Source organism: Hippopotamus amphibius, chromosome 2, assembly GCF_030028045.1.
Source record: "Hippopotamus amphibius kiboko isolate mHipAmp2 chromosome 2, mHipAmp2.hap2, whole genome shotgun sequence".
Classification (NCBI taxonomy): Eukaryota; Metazoa; Chordata; class Mammalia; order Artiodactyla; family Hippopotamidae; genus Hippopotamus; species Hippopotamus amphibius.
In genome coordinates, this window is record NC_080187.1 from 113,641,494 (window position 1) to 113,655,928 (window position 14,435).

Sequence of the window (14,435 nt, forward strand, 5' to 3'; positions counted from 1 at the left end):
AAATTAAAGAGATATCTGGGAACTTCCTGGTGGTGCAGTGGCTAAGAATCCACCTGCCAATGTAGGAGACACAGATTTGATCCCTGGTCCAGGAAGATCCCACATGCCAGGGGGCAACTAAGCCCGTGCGCCACAACTACTTTGTCCACGTGCTCAACTACTGAAGCCTGAGCACCTAGAGCCCCTGCTCTGCAACAAAAGAAGCCACTGCAATGAGAAGCTCGCACACTGCAATGAAGAGTAGCCCCCGCTCGCCACAACTAGAGAAAGCCTGCACAAAGCAACTAATACCCAATGCAGCCAAAAATAAAAAAATAAATTAAAAAAAAAAAAAGAGAGAGAGAGACCTGGTAATGCACATCAGTTTCCTGTGCTCTCTGGGACCTCTACCCCACAAACTGCTCAGAAGCAGTAATTCTAGTTGTAGGACAATGCAGACTGTGATCTCCATCCCTTCAGACATGTTTTTCAGTCCTTAACATAGTGCCACCCCCCGCTGGACTGCTCTGAAAATGATCACAATCTTGTCCTTCTAGCATGACAAATCAGATTTGGGATAAATTAAGACAAATCCAGTGGTTGTAACTACTTGGCCACAGTATTACAGGGCAACTCGAAGCCAACACTGCCCAAATCAGGTCTCCCGTAAGTTAACAGACAGACAGACACACACACACACAGAGTAAACACAGTCCACAACCAAGTACAACTCTTGGGAAAAAAACCACGGTTATCAGGGACCACTCTCTTGTTTTTCTAGTGGGAATGCGCACAGTGCACAAGCAGTCGTGTCCAGATTTCTAACAAATCCTTTAGGAGACAAATTTAAGGCAAAAGCTTTAAGGCTACATTCACAATCTATATTTGAAGACAATCAGAATGCTGAATTTCAATCTTCAGTTGTTAACTCTTCATTTTAACGTCAAGGTTTTTAAAAGGTCTTCCTCCTGTCCTTTTCACATCATAACCTGCTTTGGTTCCAACATGAAGACACAGAACTTATGTGTGCCAGTCCTATAAAAGATTTTTAAGTAGTTTACATGGTACTTCAACCTCTTATGTTCCCCCCAGAGCATGAATTTTTGAAGTGTAAGCTGAAAGTAATGAATGAGGATGGAGACAAAAGTGGAAGCAGGAATGCGCCTACAAGTAAACACAGCAGCCTACCCACCTACTGTTAACAGCCAATGTAAAAAAAGAAATGCACTGAAAGGGCCCACGTTTCTGTGTCACCATTACCAGAGATGACAGGGGTCAACACGACACCTAGTCCAGTGCCCTCACGTAAATATTAAGCAGAAAGAATGCAATGTCATTTTTAGGCAAAATGATGTGCCAAAGCAATACCCAAAGACCATCTGCCATTGAGTTACCAAAACCTAAGAGTTTTATGGCCCATATAAGGGCAGAGACTATCTAAGAATGCCTGGAGAAAGTTTACAAACTCACCTAACTTCCTGAAATTCAGCAGCCTAAAAGCTTACTTTTATATATATATGACACAGGACTAATTAACTACTATAAAAATTAAGTAGGATCATAAGAAGTCCAGGTTTTATAAGCATATTAACTTAATGACACATTTAAAGTATCTTTGAAATATAAAACAGTACCTACATTCTTGTGATGGAAATTATTTAAATATTTCCAGCATAATTTTTCTCCAAATAGAAGACATTTATTTTTATGTCTTTTATTTATTAGTTATATTTTTTATAACTTTGGATTATAATTCTCACTTTTATAAAGGGAGATTTCTACATTCTAGTGACTATAAAACCTTTTATTACACAACTTGGAAATAAGAAAACAATTTTTGCTATCAATGTATGAAATAAGGTTACAAAAAATTATCCATAGAAATTATTGGATTATAGACTACTCAAATCAAATCACTCCACTGAAGAAATTTAATTCTGAGGCATGAATACAACAGCTTGGAGCCTGGGTACAACACTGAGGGTCTAAGTCCTGATGGTCTCTGTAATGCTGCACAAGGTACTCAACCCTCACCCCTTTTTCATCAGCACAACATGGAAAAATGTTGTGCCTTCCTCATAGGATTAAGAATTAAATGAAGCAACTTCCCTGGCAGTCCAGCGGTTAAAATTCCATGCTTCCACTGCAGGGGGTGTGGGTTTGATCCCTGGTTTTGAGGAACTAAGATCCTGCACGCAACGAAGCACGGCCAAAAAAAAAAAAAAGACTTAAATAATGGGTGGAAAGTGTTTGGCAAGGAACTTATTAGGCACTTTTATTAGTGCTTTATTAATGTCAAATGCTTTTTTTTTATTATCACAGAGCTGTGACTGTACCAAGTGAAGAAACAATGGAAAGCAAGTCCATCCCTGCAATCCTCCAATAGTTGTGACTGCTTCAGACCCAGTTCTTCAGTTTACAAACAACAGTCAGCAAATGCCAACCTTTCGACTAAGCTTGCCTTGTTATTTTTTGGGTAAATGTTTCCTGAGCTGTACCTTTGACACTGCAATGAGTGATTTAACTTCAGGAAGAAGACTGTAAGATTGCCCAGGGTGAAACACCTGCGCTTCCAGGTTCACCTCCTCCCTACACTTGTCTGCATATCCTCCCACCAGAGTCTGAGAGAGGGTCCTGCAACCTCTTGGCCATGGCCTCGGCAGTGGCCACTGCAGCTGCCATGCTAAGGCTCCACTCTGGCAGCAGGAAAAGCAACCTGCCCCGTCCTAACTTTAACCTTGGTATCCTTGGACCAAACAGGGAAATACAAAAAAATGAATCTAATTAAGGGCAGGCATACCATAAACTCTACTTTTCCCCCCCTCACTGATAAAATTATCCAGGAAGATAAAACACAGAATACATATAGTTCCAGGATTACCTACGTCTTTGTCCTTACTACTGAAAAAAATGGAGACTTTTCACTACAGAATTTCACTAGTTGGTATTTAATAAAAGCAATATATAATTATAGCAAGAAAAGATGTGAAAGTATAAAACATATTACTTAATTCTATTCAAAACAATTCTTTTAAGTTTAAAATGTTATGATAAATTGAAATTTCTCATTAATTGTTAATTACAAACTTTAATACTTTGGACTATATAATATATTGGGGCTACTGATTATTGCCTTTCTTTTCAGGTAATATTAATTATCATTCAAAAAAATCCTATTTCTTTCTGTTCCTATGTATATCTGACATTTACTTTTGGTGAAAAGAGGGAAAAAAGGTTACTTAAAATCTTCAAGTAAAAATACATGAAAAGACGCTCAACATCACTAATCATTAGAGAAATGCAAGTCAAAGCCACAATGAGGTATCACCTCATACCAGTCAGAATGACCATCATCACAAAATCTGGAAACAATAAATGTTGGAGAGGCTGTGGAGAAAAGGGAACTCTCCTGAACTGTTGGTGGGAATGTGTGCTGGTACAGCCACTATGGAAAACAGAGGTTCCTTAAAAAACAAAAAATGGAACTACCATATGATCCAGTAATCCCACTCCTGGGCATATACTCAGAGAAAACCATAATCCCAAAAGAAACATGTACCATAATGTTTATTGCAGCACTATTTACAATAGCCAGGACATGGAAGCAACCTAAATGCTCATCAACAGATGAATGGATAAAGAAGATGTGGCATATATATACAATGGAGTATTACTCAGCCATAAAAAGGAATGAAATGGAGCTATATGTAATGAGGTGGATGGACCTAGAGTCTGTCATACAGAGTGAAGTAAGCCAGAAAGAGAAAGACAAATACTGTATGCTAACTCATATATACGGAATCTAAAAAAAAAGTACTGATGAACCCAGTGACAGGGCAAGAATAAGGATGCAAATGCAGAGAATGGACTGGAGGACACGGGGTTGGGGGGGTGGGGGGGCGAAGGAGAAGCTGGGATGAAGTGAGAGAGTAGCATACACATATATACACTACCAACTGTAAAACAGATAGCTAGTGGGAAGTTGCTGTATAACAAAGGGAGATCAACTCGATGATGGGTGATGCCTTAGAGGGCCAGGACACGGAGGGTGGGAGGGAGTCACGGGAGGGAGGGGATATGGGGATATATGTATAAATACAGCTGATTCACTTTGGTGTACCTCAAAAACTGTTACAAGAGTGTAAAGCAATCATATTCCAATAAAGAGCTTAAAAAAAAAAAAACTTCAAAAACTTTTTCAGTAGCAGGTTTAACACATCACAATTTGCTCATAAGCACAAAATTTACAGTCAAAAGTTGCACATAAAGGGTTTATTTTAAATGTTTTAAGGATAGGATAGAGTTACATCATAATTATAAAAATTACTTACAGAATTAACAGATTTATATTGTTTATACTTCTAAATGCAGAGAACAGGGAACTGTCTACACATTGTATAAAATAAAATTAAAATTAAAAATGAATTCAAGCTTGAAAGATGAGGTCATTTACCTAGTTTTAAAATGCGAACACGAAGACCTCTGAACTATACACATTCGTTCGAACTGCACTAATGATGGAAAATACAAAAAGCGCAGCATTTCCAAGGAACCACAGACATTTCAATCATAATTATTTTCTGTTATAATAATTGTTCCTGTTTTGTCTTTGGAGAACTTTCTTTTCTTTTTTCTTTTTTTTTTAAGACAATCAGCTTAAGAATGTTTTCAGGCACTACAATTTGTGACAATCAAAACAGCCTTCTAATGGGTCCACAGCGTTCAGAGATTCAAGCCCAATGCACTTCGGGGTTTGGCACATAAAAACAATAGAAATGAAATCTGGTTTAGAAGCAACTGTGATTGTTTTAAGAATGCACAGTCCCTTCGAATGCTGCATGACATACACAACTGGAAAATCACCTTCTGTTGGCACTAACATTTGCTTCACCAGTGCATTTTTATCCTACAACCACTAAAACAGTACAGTTAAGCAAATATACAGAAACTGAAAACAAATAAAAACAAAGAAAACAAAAAACCTAAATATATTTAACATGCAATTTTCGTTAGTTACATTGAACATTCTACTTAGAATAGAGCATGCAAAAAAGGATGGTCTGCTTTTAAGGTTTTCCTTTGAAGCTTTACGTGGCAGCCAGACATCACACACGCACACACACGACACAATAATACTATAGCAGGTCAATGAGAAAGGCCGATACATTTTATACAGAGATTCATGTCTTGTGTTGTCACAAGTCCCATGATAATTTTGGAAATTAATGTTGTATTCCTAGAACAAGGAATCAACATTCCAATACCAGGAAAATGCAAGCAATGCATGCAGATCTGAAACATGAGCCTAAATGAAGCCTGAAATACTTGGCTGGGGAGCAGTTAGTCATGGCGTCAGGAAGTGTGGTTTAAGCCACCAAAAGAAAAAAGAATGGGGAAAAAAAAAGGAAGAACGACAACAAAAAACCCCTTCCCCTTCCTTCAATCCTAAAGGCAATAAATGGAACAATGATTAAAATAATGATAATAAATCACGGCACATTCATCTAGAGAGTGGCAGATCATGTGGTATTAAAAGTTGCTAAAGGTACTTGCAGAAAAACCACAATGCAAGTCATTAAGTAATGCCAGAAACGTTTCAACTGACCCAACCCTTAGGATACCTCCAAAGGACTTTGTTTTTCAGTCTAAAGTCACCGTGTCCTGTTCATGCAGTGCACGTTGGACAACTCACTCTCTGGGCCACATGTGTCCACTTGGGCTCGGGGAGCTGGGCTCAGCCTGGAGAGTCACATGCAGGATCTCCTACAAGAGCCACCAGAACAGGTGACAGATCTGTAGCATGACACTTGTTTCAAGCACATGAGGAACATCTAAGACATGGGTACTCACTGCATGGAGAAGCTCGCCCCTGACTGCCCTCTGTGAGGCACTGGGCACGTTGGAGAGAACTGGGGTACTGTATCTACATGGTGCGCGAGGTTACCATCCACCAGCACAACAAGGCACAGCCTTCCTGAAGGCGAAAATGGGCATCACACAAACCAGGCATGGCGCGGCCTTGACACTACAGAATCTCTTACATCAAGAACAGCCACGACAGAGGCCACACAGACAGACCTGGTGTTTGATTGCCAGCATATGCATTTAAGCTTTCTGCCCAAATCTTAGGTACGGTTTTCAATCTCCACAAGACTAGTTTCACAAACCATTTTTCTCCTAGCTTTCAAACTGCCAGGGATCATCCAAAGCGAAGGGACAGACTGACATTTTGCTGCTAAACGAACCACTTCTGCAGTTCTATTTTAGTTAAAACAACCTTGCAGGAAAGGATTCCATGGCTAAGGGCTGCTATCAGTCACACCCACAGGCCAGTGCAGGTGACTGACCTTGATGTGGCAGGATCCACCAAATGGAATGAATCCACACCAACAGCACACCATGAGTGAGTGCATACAGCACCAACAAAGGTGTCAGGAACTCACGCTGTTATCTGTCTAGACATTCTTTGACGGGAAAAGTCTTTTGACCATAATCATATATCAGCAATAATAGTAATAAAGGTATCCCAGAGAACTTGTTAAAAGGCAACAATGCCATTCTTAAACTTATATTTCTAATATAAAAGCACTATGTTCTTCCAGGAACTTACCAAATACACATAAACCACCGATATACTGTTGCCTTTTAAATCTGTGTACTAAAATTCAGATTACTAATTTGTACAAATAATGGACCAAATGTGCCATCCAACTGCATTACACTACGTGGACCAAGTACCTGGGCTTTGCTTAAAAAAAAGTATTCATGAAAAAAAATGTAAACAAAAAAATGTACAAAGCTTAGAATTAAAGGCAGCCTTTTACCCAGATTTCTAACTGTTTGTAAAATTCTAAAGTGGGTCATTAAATGTTCATAAGTAATTCACGTTTGAATCTACAGTTTAAAGCCTCCAGACTGAAATGGTGCTCTGAACTTCTGACTTTCAAAACAAGCTGAATGTCCCTATGTGCTTCCTGTGCCCAAATTTAATTTTAAATAAACAGCGGTAATATACTAAATGACTTGGGTCAAGCACTCCTGTTAAACTGGAGAAAATTATTTAACCTCCCACCCCAATCCACAAAGAAAGGACTGCCAATGAATGTGTGTGTGTGTGTGTGTGTGTGTGTCTGTGTGTGTACACACAGATCTATGTGTATGTATATATATATATTATATATGTATACACACAGATGTAGATAAGTAGATATAGATACATATATATCTCAAAAAAAGGCAATAACAAAAATATCAAACTATGCTTGCATTGTGGAAGCAGAATAAGAGTGTTAAGCGTGAAGGGGAAAGTGGATAAGATCTATTACAGTTTTAAATGACTATGATACTAGCTTAACTTTTACCAGACTTGCCTGTAACTCCCTTCCAAATAGACAGACTTCTTTTAAGAGGAAGGAGTTCCTTACACAAAATGCTTTGTGTTCACATAAATCTGTACTATTCAGAACAAAACCAGTTCTGCTGGCAGAGATTGTGGGTTCGCAGGGACATTTAAGCTTTCATTAAACTGGAAAGCAATCAAGTCTTTATGTCTACAAATTATACATTTAATAGTTCCACAAATTTGGCAAAGTTCGTAATGACATCTAGGATGTTTTCACCAAATCGTAGACATAAATATGGAAATCATCATCAAACTTGATGAAATAGACAGATGGTTTGGCTTCTACTTGATGAATGACCATGCCAGTCCTTTTAGAGCCATCTTCTTTGGCATATTCCACTTGTTTGCCTACCAGGCTGTCCACAACTTCTCCTGGTTCCCTTTCTGCTGGAGGTGAATCATCTGTATTTAAAAGGAGATAAAAGAAAAAAGAATTTAGAGTCAATTTTTAGATACACACCAACTCACACATCTATTTCAATAATTTTTAAAAATGTTCTTAATATCCTGAATTCATCTTGATTTTCTAGCCCAAGAGTCAGCAAACTTTTCCTTCAATGGCCTGACAATAAATATGTTAGTCTTGAAGCCATATGGTCTCTGTACCAACTACTCAGCTGTATCACTGTCACATGACAGCAGCCACAGATGATACATACATGAATGATGTGGTTATGTGCCAATAAAACTTAATTTACAAAAACAGTGTGCTGACCCCCAAGATCTAGATGTGTAAATGATTTTGAAAATCATAACCAGAAATTCCTTTGGCTCATGTTTAATTATAGCTATAATTACCTAAAGAGGCAAGGACTAAAAGAAGGAAAGGGTCAAGAAAAAAACTAAATACAGTTGACCCTTGAACAACAGGGGTTTGAACTGCATGGTTCCACTCACACAGGGATTTTTTTTTCCAATAGTAAATACACCATCTGCAGTTGGTTGACTCCACAGATGCAGAGGAACCACAGAAACGAATGCCTGCCCATAAGTTATATGCAGATTTTCAACTACACAGAGGATCAGTTCCCCCTTCAGTCTCCAAGCTGTTCAAGAGTCAACTGTAATTAGATAACTTCTTTCTTTTTTAAAAATTTTATTGAAGTATATATAGTTGATTTACAATGTTGTGTTTTTATAACTTCTTAAAAATAAGTTTGCATTACTTTGAAATAATTTCAAAGCAGATAATACCTATTGGGATTACTGAGAATGTGCTACACACTTAAAATACCTAAGTATTCCTGTCTTATCCTGTGAACCCTTAAAGCTTTTTATCCCTCAACTTTATTTCATCACACATGGTCCTCCTAACCCAGTTTCAAAATAAAAGAGATGTCCCATGCTACAAAAGTAGGTACTAAGTGAAATGCATCCTTAGACCAATTACAACTGAATCTCAGAGGATGGCAGAGGCACCTGTACTTTTTAAAAAGTCCCCAAGAAAATCTGAGTGTTGCAAAACACTTGCCCACTCCATGACCTAGCAAGAACTCTGTAAATTCTAGGAATACACATAAAATGAGAGCAAATCATCACTGCCAACAAGAAAGAAACCAAGTACAAAAAAGGTGGGCTGGGGATGGAGCTAGGCAGTTACAATTCCATTTTACGAAAGCCCTTAGAGGTCCTGAGTAACTCAAGCTTTTTTCCATGTAGTAATAGAGGGCCTTCAAGTAGGACACCCAGGTATCCTGCTTTGCCCAAGACAGTCCAGGCTTATGCCAGTCATCCTGGCACAATGGTTAGCAGTGCACCTTTGTAAATGCATCCTGGTTTGGACCATATCATGTATTATATTAACAAGTAGTTTGCCTCTTTGATTGTAATAAATTCTCTCACTGAATGACATAATCCGAAACCTGCTATTCCAATCTCACACAATACAAATAATGTTATTTGTATAATGTTATCAGTTCTTTAAAAAAGGAAAATAAAGAGGAAATCTAAGCTGAACTCTTCTTCAACAGTGCTCTTCCGTCAAGCAGCAGCATCATACCACACCACACTTTCGTGGCACCTCATGTACAAATAAATTCCAAATACATGACTGTCATACATTTTACAGTAACTATGAGTGAAGAAGCAAGGGACTTGGACTTCCTAGGTGGCGCAGTAGTTGAGAATCTGCCTGCCAATGCAGGGGACACAGGTTCGATCACTGCCCTAAGAAGACACCACATGCCATGGAGCAACTAAGCCTGTGCGCCACAACTATTGAGCCCATGTGCCACAACTACTGAAGCCTGCGTGCCTAGAGCCCGTGCTCTGCAACAACAGAAGCCAGCACAATGAGGAGCCTTTGCACCACAATAAAGAGTAGCCCCCGCTCACTGCAACTAGAGAAAGCCCAGGTGCAGCAACAAAGACCCAACCCAGCCAATAAATTAATTAATTAATTAAAATTTTTTTCTAAAAAAAAGAAGAAACAAGGGACTCAAACAGAGGCCACTGCAGAGCTCTTTGTATCAGAACATCATGACTGTTTCTAACAGCAAATAAACTTCCATGCCACTCGAAAGAAAGGAGTGAGAGAATAAAGACGTGGTCGGTACGGGCAATGATTTAATGTGCAAATGACCTCATACTTTATATTATCAAGTCAACAGTATTTGCTTTGGATAATTCTCTACAAAAAAGTTAAAAATTTCATATAGGTTGGAGAAATGCTTTTAAGAAATGCTCTCATAATTAAATTCCTGCCTATATAAACAATTTCCATTACACATTTATAACAAATATACATAAACTTAAAAAAAAAATCTAGGGCTTCCTAGGTGGCGCAGTGGTTAAGAATCCGCCTGCCAATGCAGGGGACACAGGTTCGATCCCTGCTCCAGGAAGATCCCACATGCCACGGAGCAACTAAGCCCGTGTGCCAAAAAAAAAAAAAAAAAAAAAAAAAATATATAAGAAGGTAGAAGTCACGGCCAAATGAGCACATGAGTAGGTTCACTGAGTGGCTTGTTCACAGGAAGAACTTAAAAAAATAAAATAAAATAAAGGGATAGAGATGATGTCACATTGCTAACATATCCAGTGTCTGTAGCCACATTTGTCTAGGGCCAGGAATTCATGCATTTGAGGAAAAGCTATAGAGTAGTTTAAAAAAATAAAGGCTTACCCAAAAGTGAAATTAAGAAAATAATTCTATTCACAATAGCATCAAAAAGAATAAAATACTTAGGGATACATTTAAGAAGTGCAAAACTTATACTCAGAAAACTACAAAACACTGTTGATAGAAATTAAAAAAGAAAAAAATCTCAATGAACAAGAAAACATCCCACGCCCATGGGTCAATGGCTTAACATTGTTAAGATGGCAATACTTCCCCACCAAACTCATCTAGAGAGTCCACACAATACCTAACAGAATCCCAGCTGACTTCTTTGCAGAAATTGACAAGCTGATTCTAAAATTCATACGAAACTGCAAAGAACAGCCAGAACAATTCTGAAAAAGAAGAAAGGAGGAAGATTCACACTTCTTGATTTTAAAACTTATTACAAAGCAGTGCAATCAAGTGTGGCACTGGCATAACTACAGATATATGGACAAATGGAATAGTAGTCAAAGTCCAAAAATATCCCTACACATCTACAGTCAAGTAATTTTTATTACAGGTGTCAAATCATTCAGTAGAAGAAAGAAGAGTCTTTTCCAAAATGGTACTCAGACAACTGGATTACCACATGCAAAAGAATGAAGTTGGACCTGACACCACATCATAAACAAAAATTAACTCAAAATGTATCAAAGATCCAAGAGTTAAAAGAATCCACATGTAAGAGCTAAAACTGTAAGACTCTTAGAAGAAAATATAGTGGTAAATCTTCATAACCTTGGATCTGGCAAAGGATTACTAAATATGACACCAAAAGCATGAGTAACAAAAGTAAAAATAAACTGGACTTCATCAAAATTAAAAACTTCTGTACTTCAAAGAATACTGTCAAGAAAGTGAAAAGACAACTCAGAGAAAGTATCTGCAAGTCATATATCTGACAAGAGACTTGTACCTAGACTACTGACTCTTAAAACTCAATAACAGAAAGACAATGCAATTGAAAAACAAGCAAAGGACGTGACTAGATATTTCTCCAAATAAGATACACAAATGGCCAATAACACAAAAAGATACTTGATGTCTTTAGTCATCAAAAAAAAATGAAAACTGAAAACTGCAATAAGATACCATTTCACTACCACTAGGATGGCTAGAATCAAAAAGTCAAGGATGTGGAGAAATCACAACCCTCACACACTGCTGGTGTGAATGGAAAATGATGCAACCACTTTGAAAATTAGTCTGGCAGTTGCCTAAATGATTCAACACAGAGGGACCACTATGCCTCATCAATTCCATTCCAAGGCATATACCCAAGAGAACTGAAAACAAATGACCACTCAGAAACTTGTGCACAAATGTTTATAGCAGAATTCTTCATAATAATCAAAAAGTAGAGAAAAATCCAAAAGTCCATCAACAGATTAATGAATAAACAGAGTATATCCATACAATGGAGTTGTATTTGGTCATTAAAAGAGATAGGTATGAACACATGCTACAACATGGATGAGCCTTGAAAACACTAAGCTGAGTGAAAGAAGTGAGTCACAAAGGACCCCATATAATATAGTCCATTCATATGAAAATCTAAAGTCCACAACAGGGAAAGTAAATTATTCATGGCAAAAGCGTGAAAAATTTCACAACCTACGCTTGGTGCATGACTAAAAGAATAATCACTTATCCCTAATCATTAGAATTTTTAAATGTATCTGCATAAGAGGTAATCAAGTATCTTGTTCTAAAATTCAAATTCCTTTTGAATTATCAAAAATAAAAGTTGTCAACCTATACTTACTAGAATCAGGCATAATGCGAAGGTCGCCTTCTTTATAATCATCTAAGAGCTGGTACATGTACAACACAGGATCTTTTTCATAGGTGATGTAAAACCATGTGTTCATTATAGGTGCGCGTGCTAAGACCATTCCCCTCCACTCGTCTTTAGAGCCATCCTCGGTCTCAAACATGTGCTCCACTGCTTTGCCAATCATTGTGTCGGCTAGGTGTGCATCACTGATTCGAGATGTTGCTGGGGACAAAAAAGCAAACATGGTTTACAAAGGGTTTTACTAAATATGCACTGTGAAGACTGAACTTACTCAAAGAAATGACTCTGAAATACAATATTAGGCATCAGAATCACCTAGTGGGCTTTACGAAGGACAACCACCAAACTCACATTGTTAGCCCAGCCCAGGGTGGATTCCATAGAATCAATATGACCCAAGTCAGTTACTGAGAATCCATTTTTCTTTTTCTGAATTCATCTGCTCTTGGTACCGTACCTAATTAAAACTTTTAGTTCTTTACTCAAGGTATAAAGTGTTTCTTGTTATTATTTAATAGATAATTATTTTAAACTATGAGATAATTACAGACTTACAGAAGAGTTCCAAAATTAGTATTGTTCCCATATACCCTTTACCCACCTTCCCTTTATATTAATATCTTATATAACCACTGATCACTTATTAACCTTTTCAAGGCATAGGTTTTTACTCTTGCCCCTACAATCTATTTTTTTACAGTAATCAGAGTGACATCTGTGGCAGTTATACCAGATTGCGTTGGTCATTTGCTCAAAATACTCTAGCACTTTTCTTTCATAATTTGAATAACACATGCTTCTCCAGATCCACAGCCCCTCAGCCATCACCCTCTGCCGGCCCTCTGCCTTCCTGTTCTGTCACATTCCTCTTGACTGTCTACACCCCAGCAACATGGGCATCTTTTCCTGGGATACCCTTCGGCTGACTACCGCCCCTACATCCTCAGGGGCTGGCTCTTCCTGAGCAGGTATCCTCCCAGAGGCTTTCCAGGACCACGCAGTGAAAACAGCCCCACCAATCAGTCACCTAACCAACTTTTATTTCTTAAAGACATTTACCACTATCTGCAGTTATCCTGTTTTACATGTTTATTTGCTTTTAGACGGCACAGTGATGAAAGCAGAGGCCTTTCCCATCTTGTTTCCAATACTGTGATCACAGGAGTTCAAAATTTGTCATATAAATTAATTATTTCAAAGGAAAGCAGGTTGTTCTAGATAGCCTGTGTGGTTAGGAATACAGACCTTGCTACTGATGGATCAATAGCCATCTGCAGCCCTGCTCTACATTCCTTAAAGACATAAGTGAAAAATTACAAGCTTCATTTTTTTTTTAATATTGGGGAAATTATGGAGGAACTACTGATTTTTAAGGTTTTTCCATTCCTCACATTTTAGACAATTATCTTAAAAAAATTAACACTTCTATCTTACAAGTGCTTCTATTTTTGTAAAAATTCAAAGGAACAAAAATTAGAATTTCTTGGTAAAGGTACGGCTATCCAATTTTATCAGGACACTGTAAACACACATGGTAGTTTTCTTTGCTTAGGTATGCAATAATCACCAAAAATGACAAAGAATTCCCAAGTGTGTATGACACTAAAGCAAAATCCCACTAGTTTCTTCATACCAGAAGAATTTAGCAAGAAATGTCTAGCTTTGAAAACGGGCACCTAGAATCTCATATCTGTTTCAGCATTCAATCGACTGTTGTATGTACTTTTGGTTGATGTATAAAATTACACAGATATGCTGTTGAAAAAGAGTATTTTATTAGTCTTTTCAGATAATTCTAGATAGTCTTTCTATGATACCACATCAAAACTCAACAAGTGACAACTTTCCTTAAAGGTTAATTGCAATGTAGAATCTGGAAGCATTATCAATAAAGTTCTGTCACACTATTAAATTAAAAGTCATTAGTCTCCAGAATACATAAAGAACTCCTACAACTCTACAACAAAACAACAACAAAAAAACCCCAAGTAACCCAATCAAAAACGTTGGCAAAGGATTTGAATAGACATTTCTGCAAAGAAGACATACGAATGGGCAAAAAGCATATGAAAAGATGCTCAACATCACTATCATCAGAGAAATGCAAGTCAAAACCAACAGAAAATAACAAATGTCAGTAAAGATGCAGA

At 37.7% G+C, this 14,435-nt stretch overlaps 1 protein-coding gene across 1 annotated transcript in view; it reads right to left on the reverse strand.

Annotated features, from left to right (window-relative positions):
* Positions 1 to 3,347: 3,347 nt before the first annotated feature.
* SPIN1 (spindlin 1) overlaps positions 3,348 to 14,435 on the reverse strand; it is a 76,839-nt gene continuing 65,751 nt past the window's right edge. The window contains 3 exon segments of the mRNA XM_057721654.1: positions 3,348 to 7,595; positions 7,598 to 7,783; positions 12,253 to 12,486. Of these exon segments, the coding sequence (XP_057577637.1) occupies positions 7,537 to 7,595; positions 7,598 to 7,783; positions 12,253 to 12,486 (479 nt within the window). The 3' untranslated portion in view covers positions 3,348 to 7,536.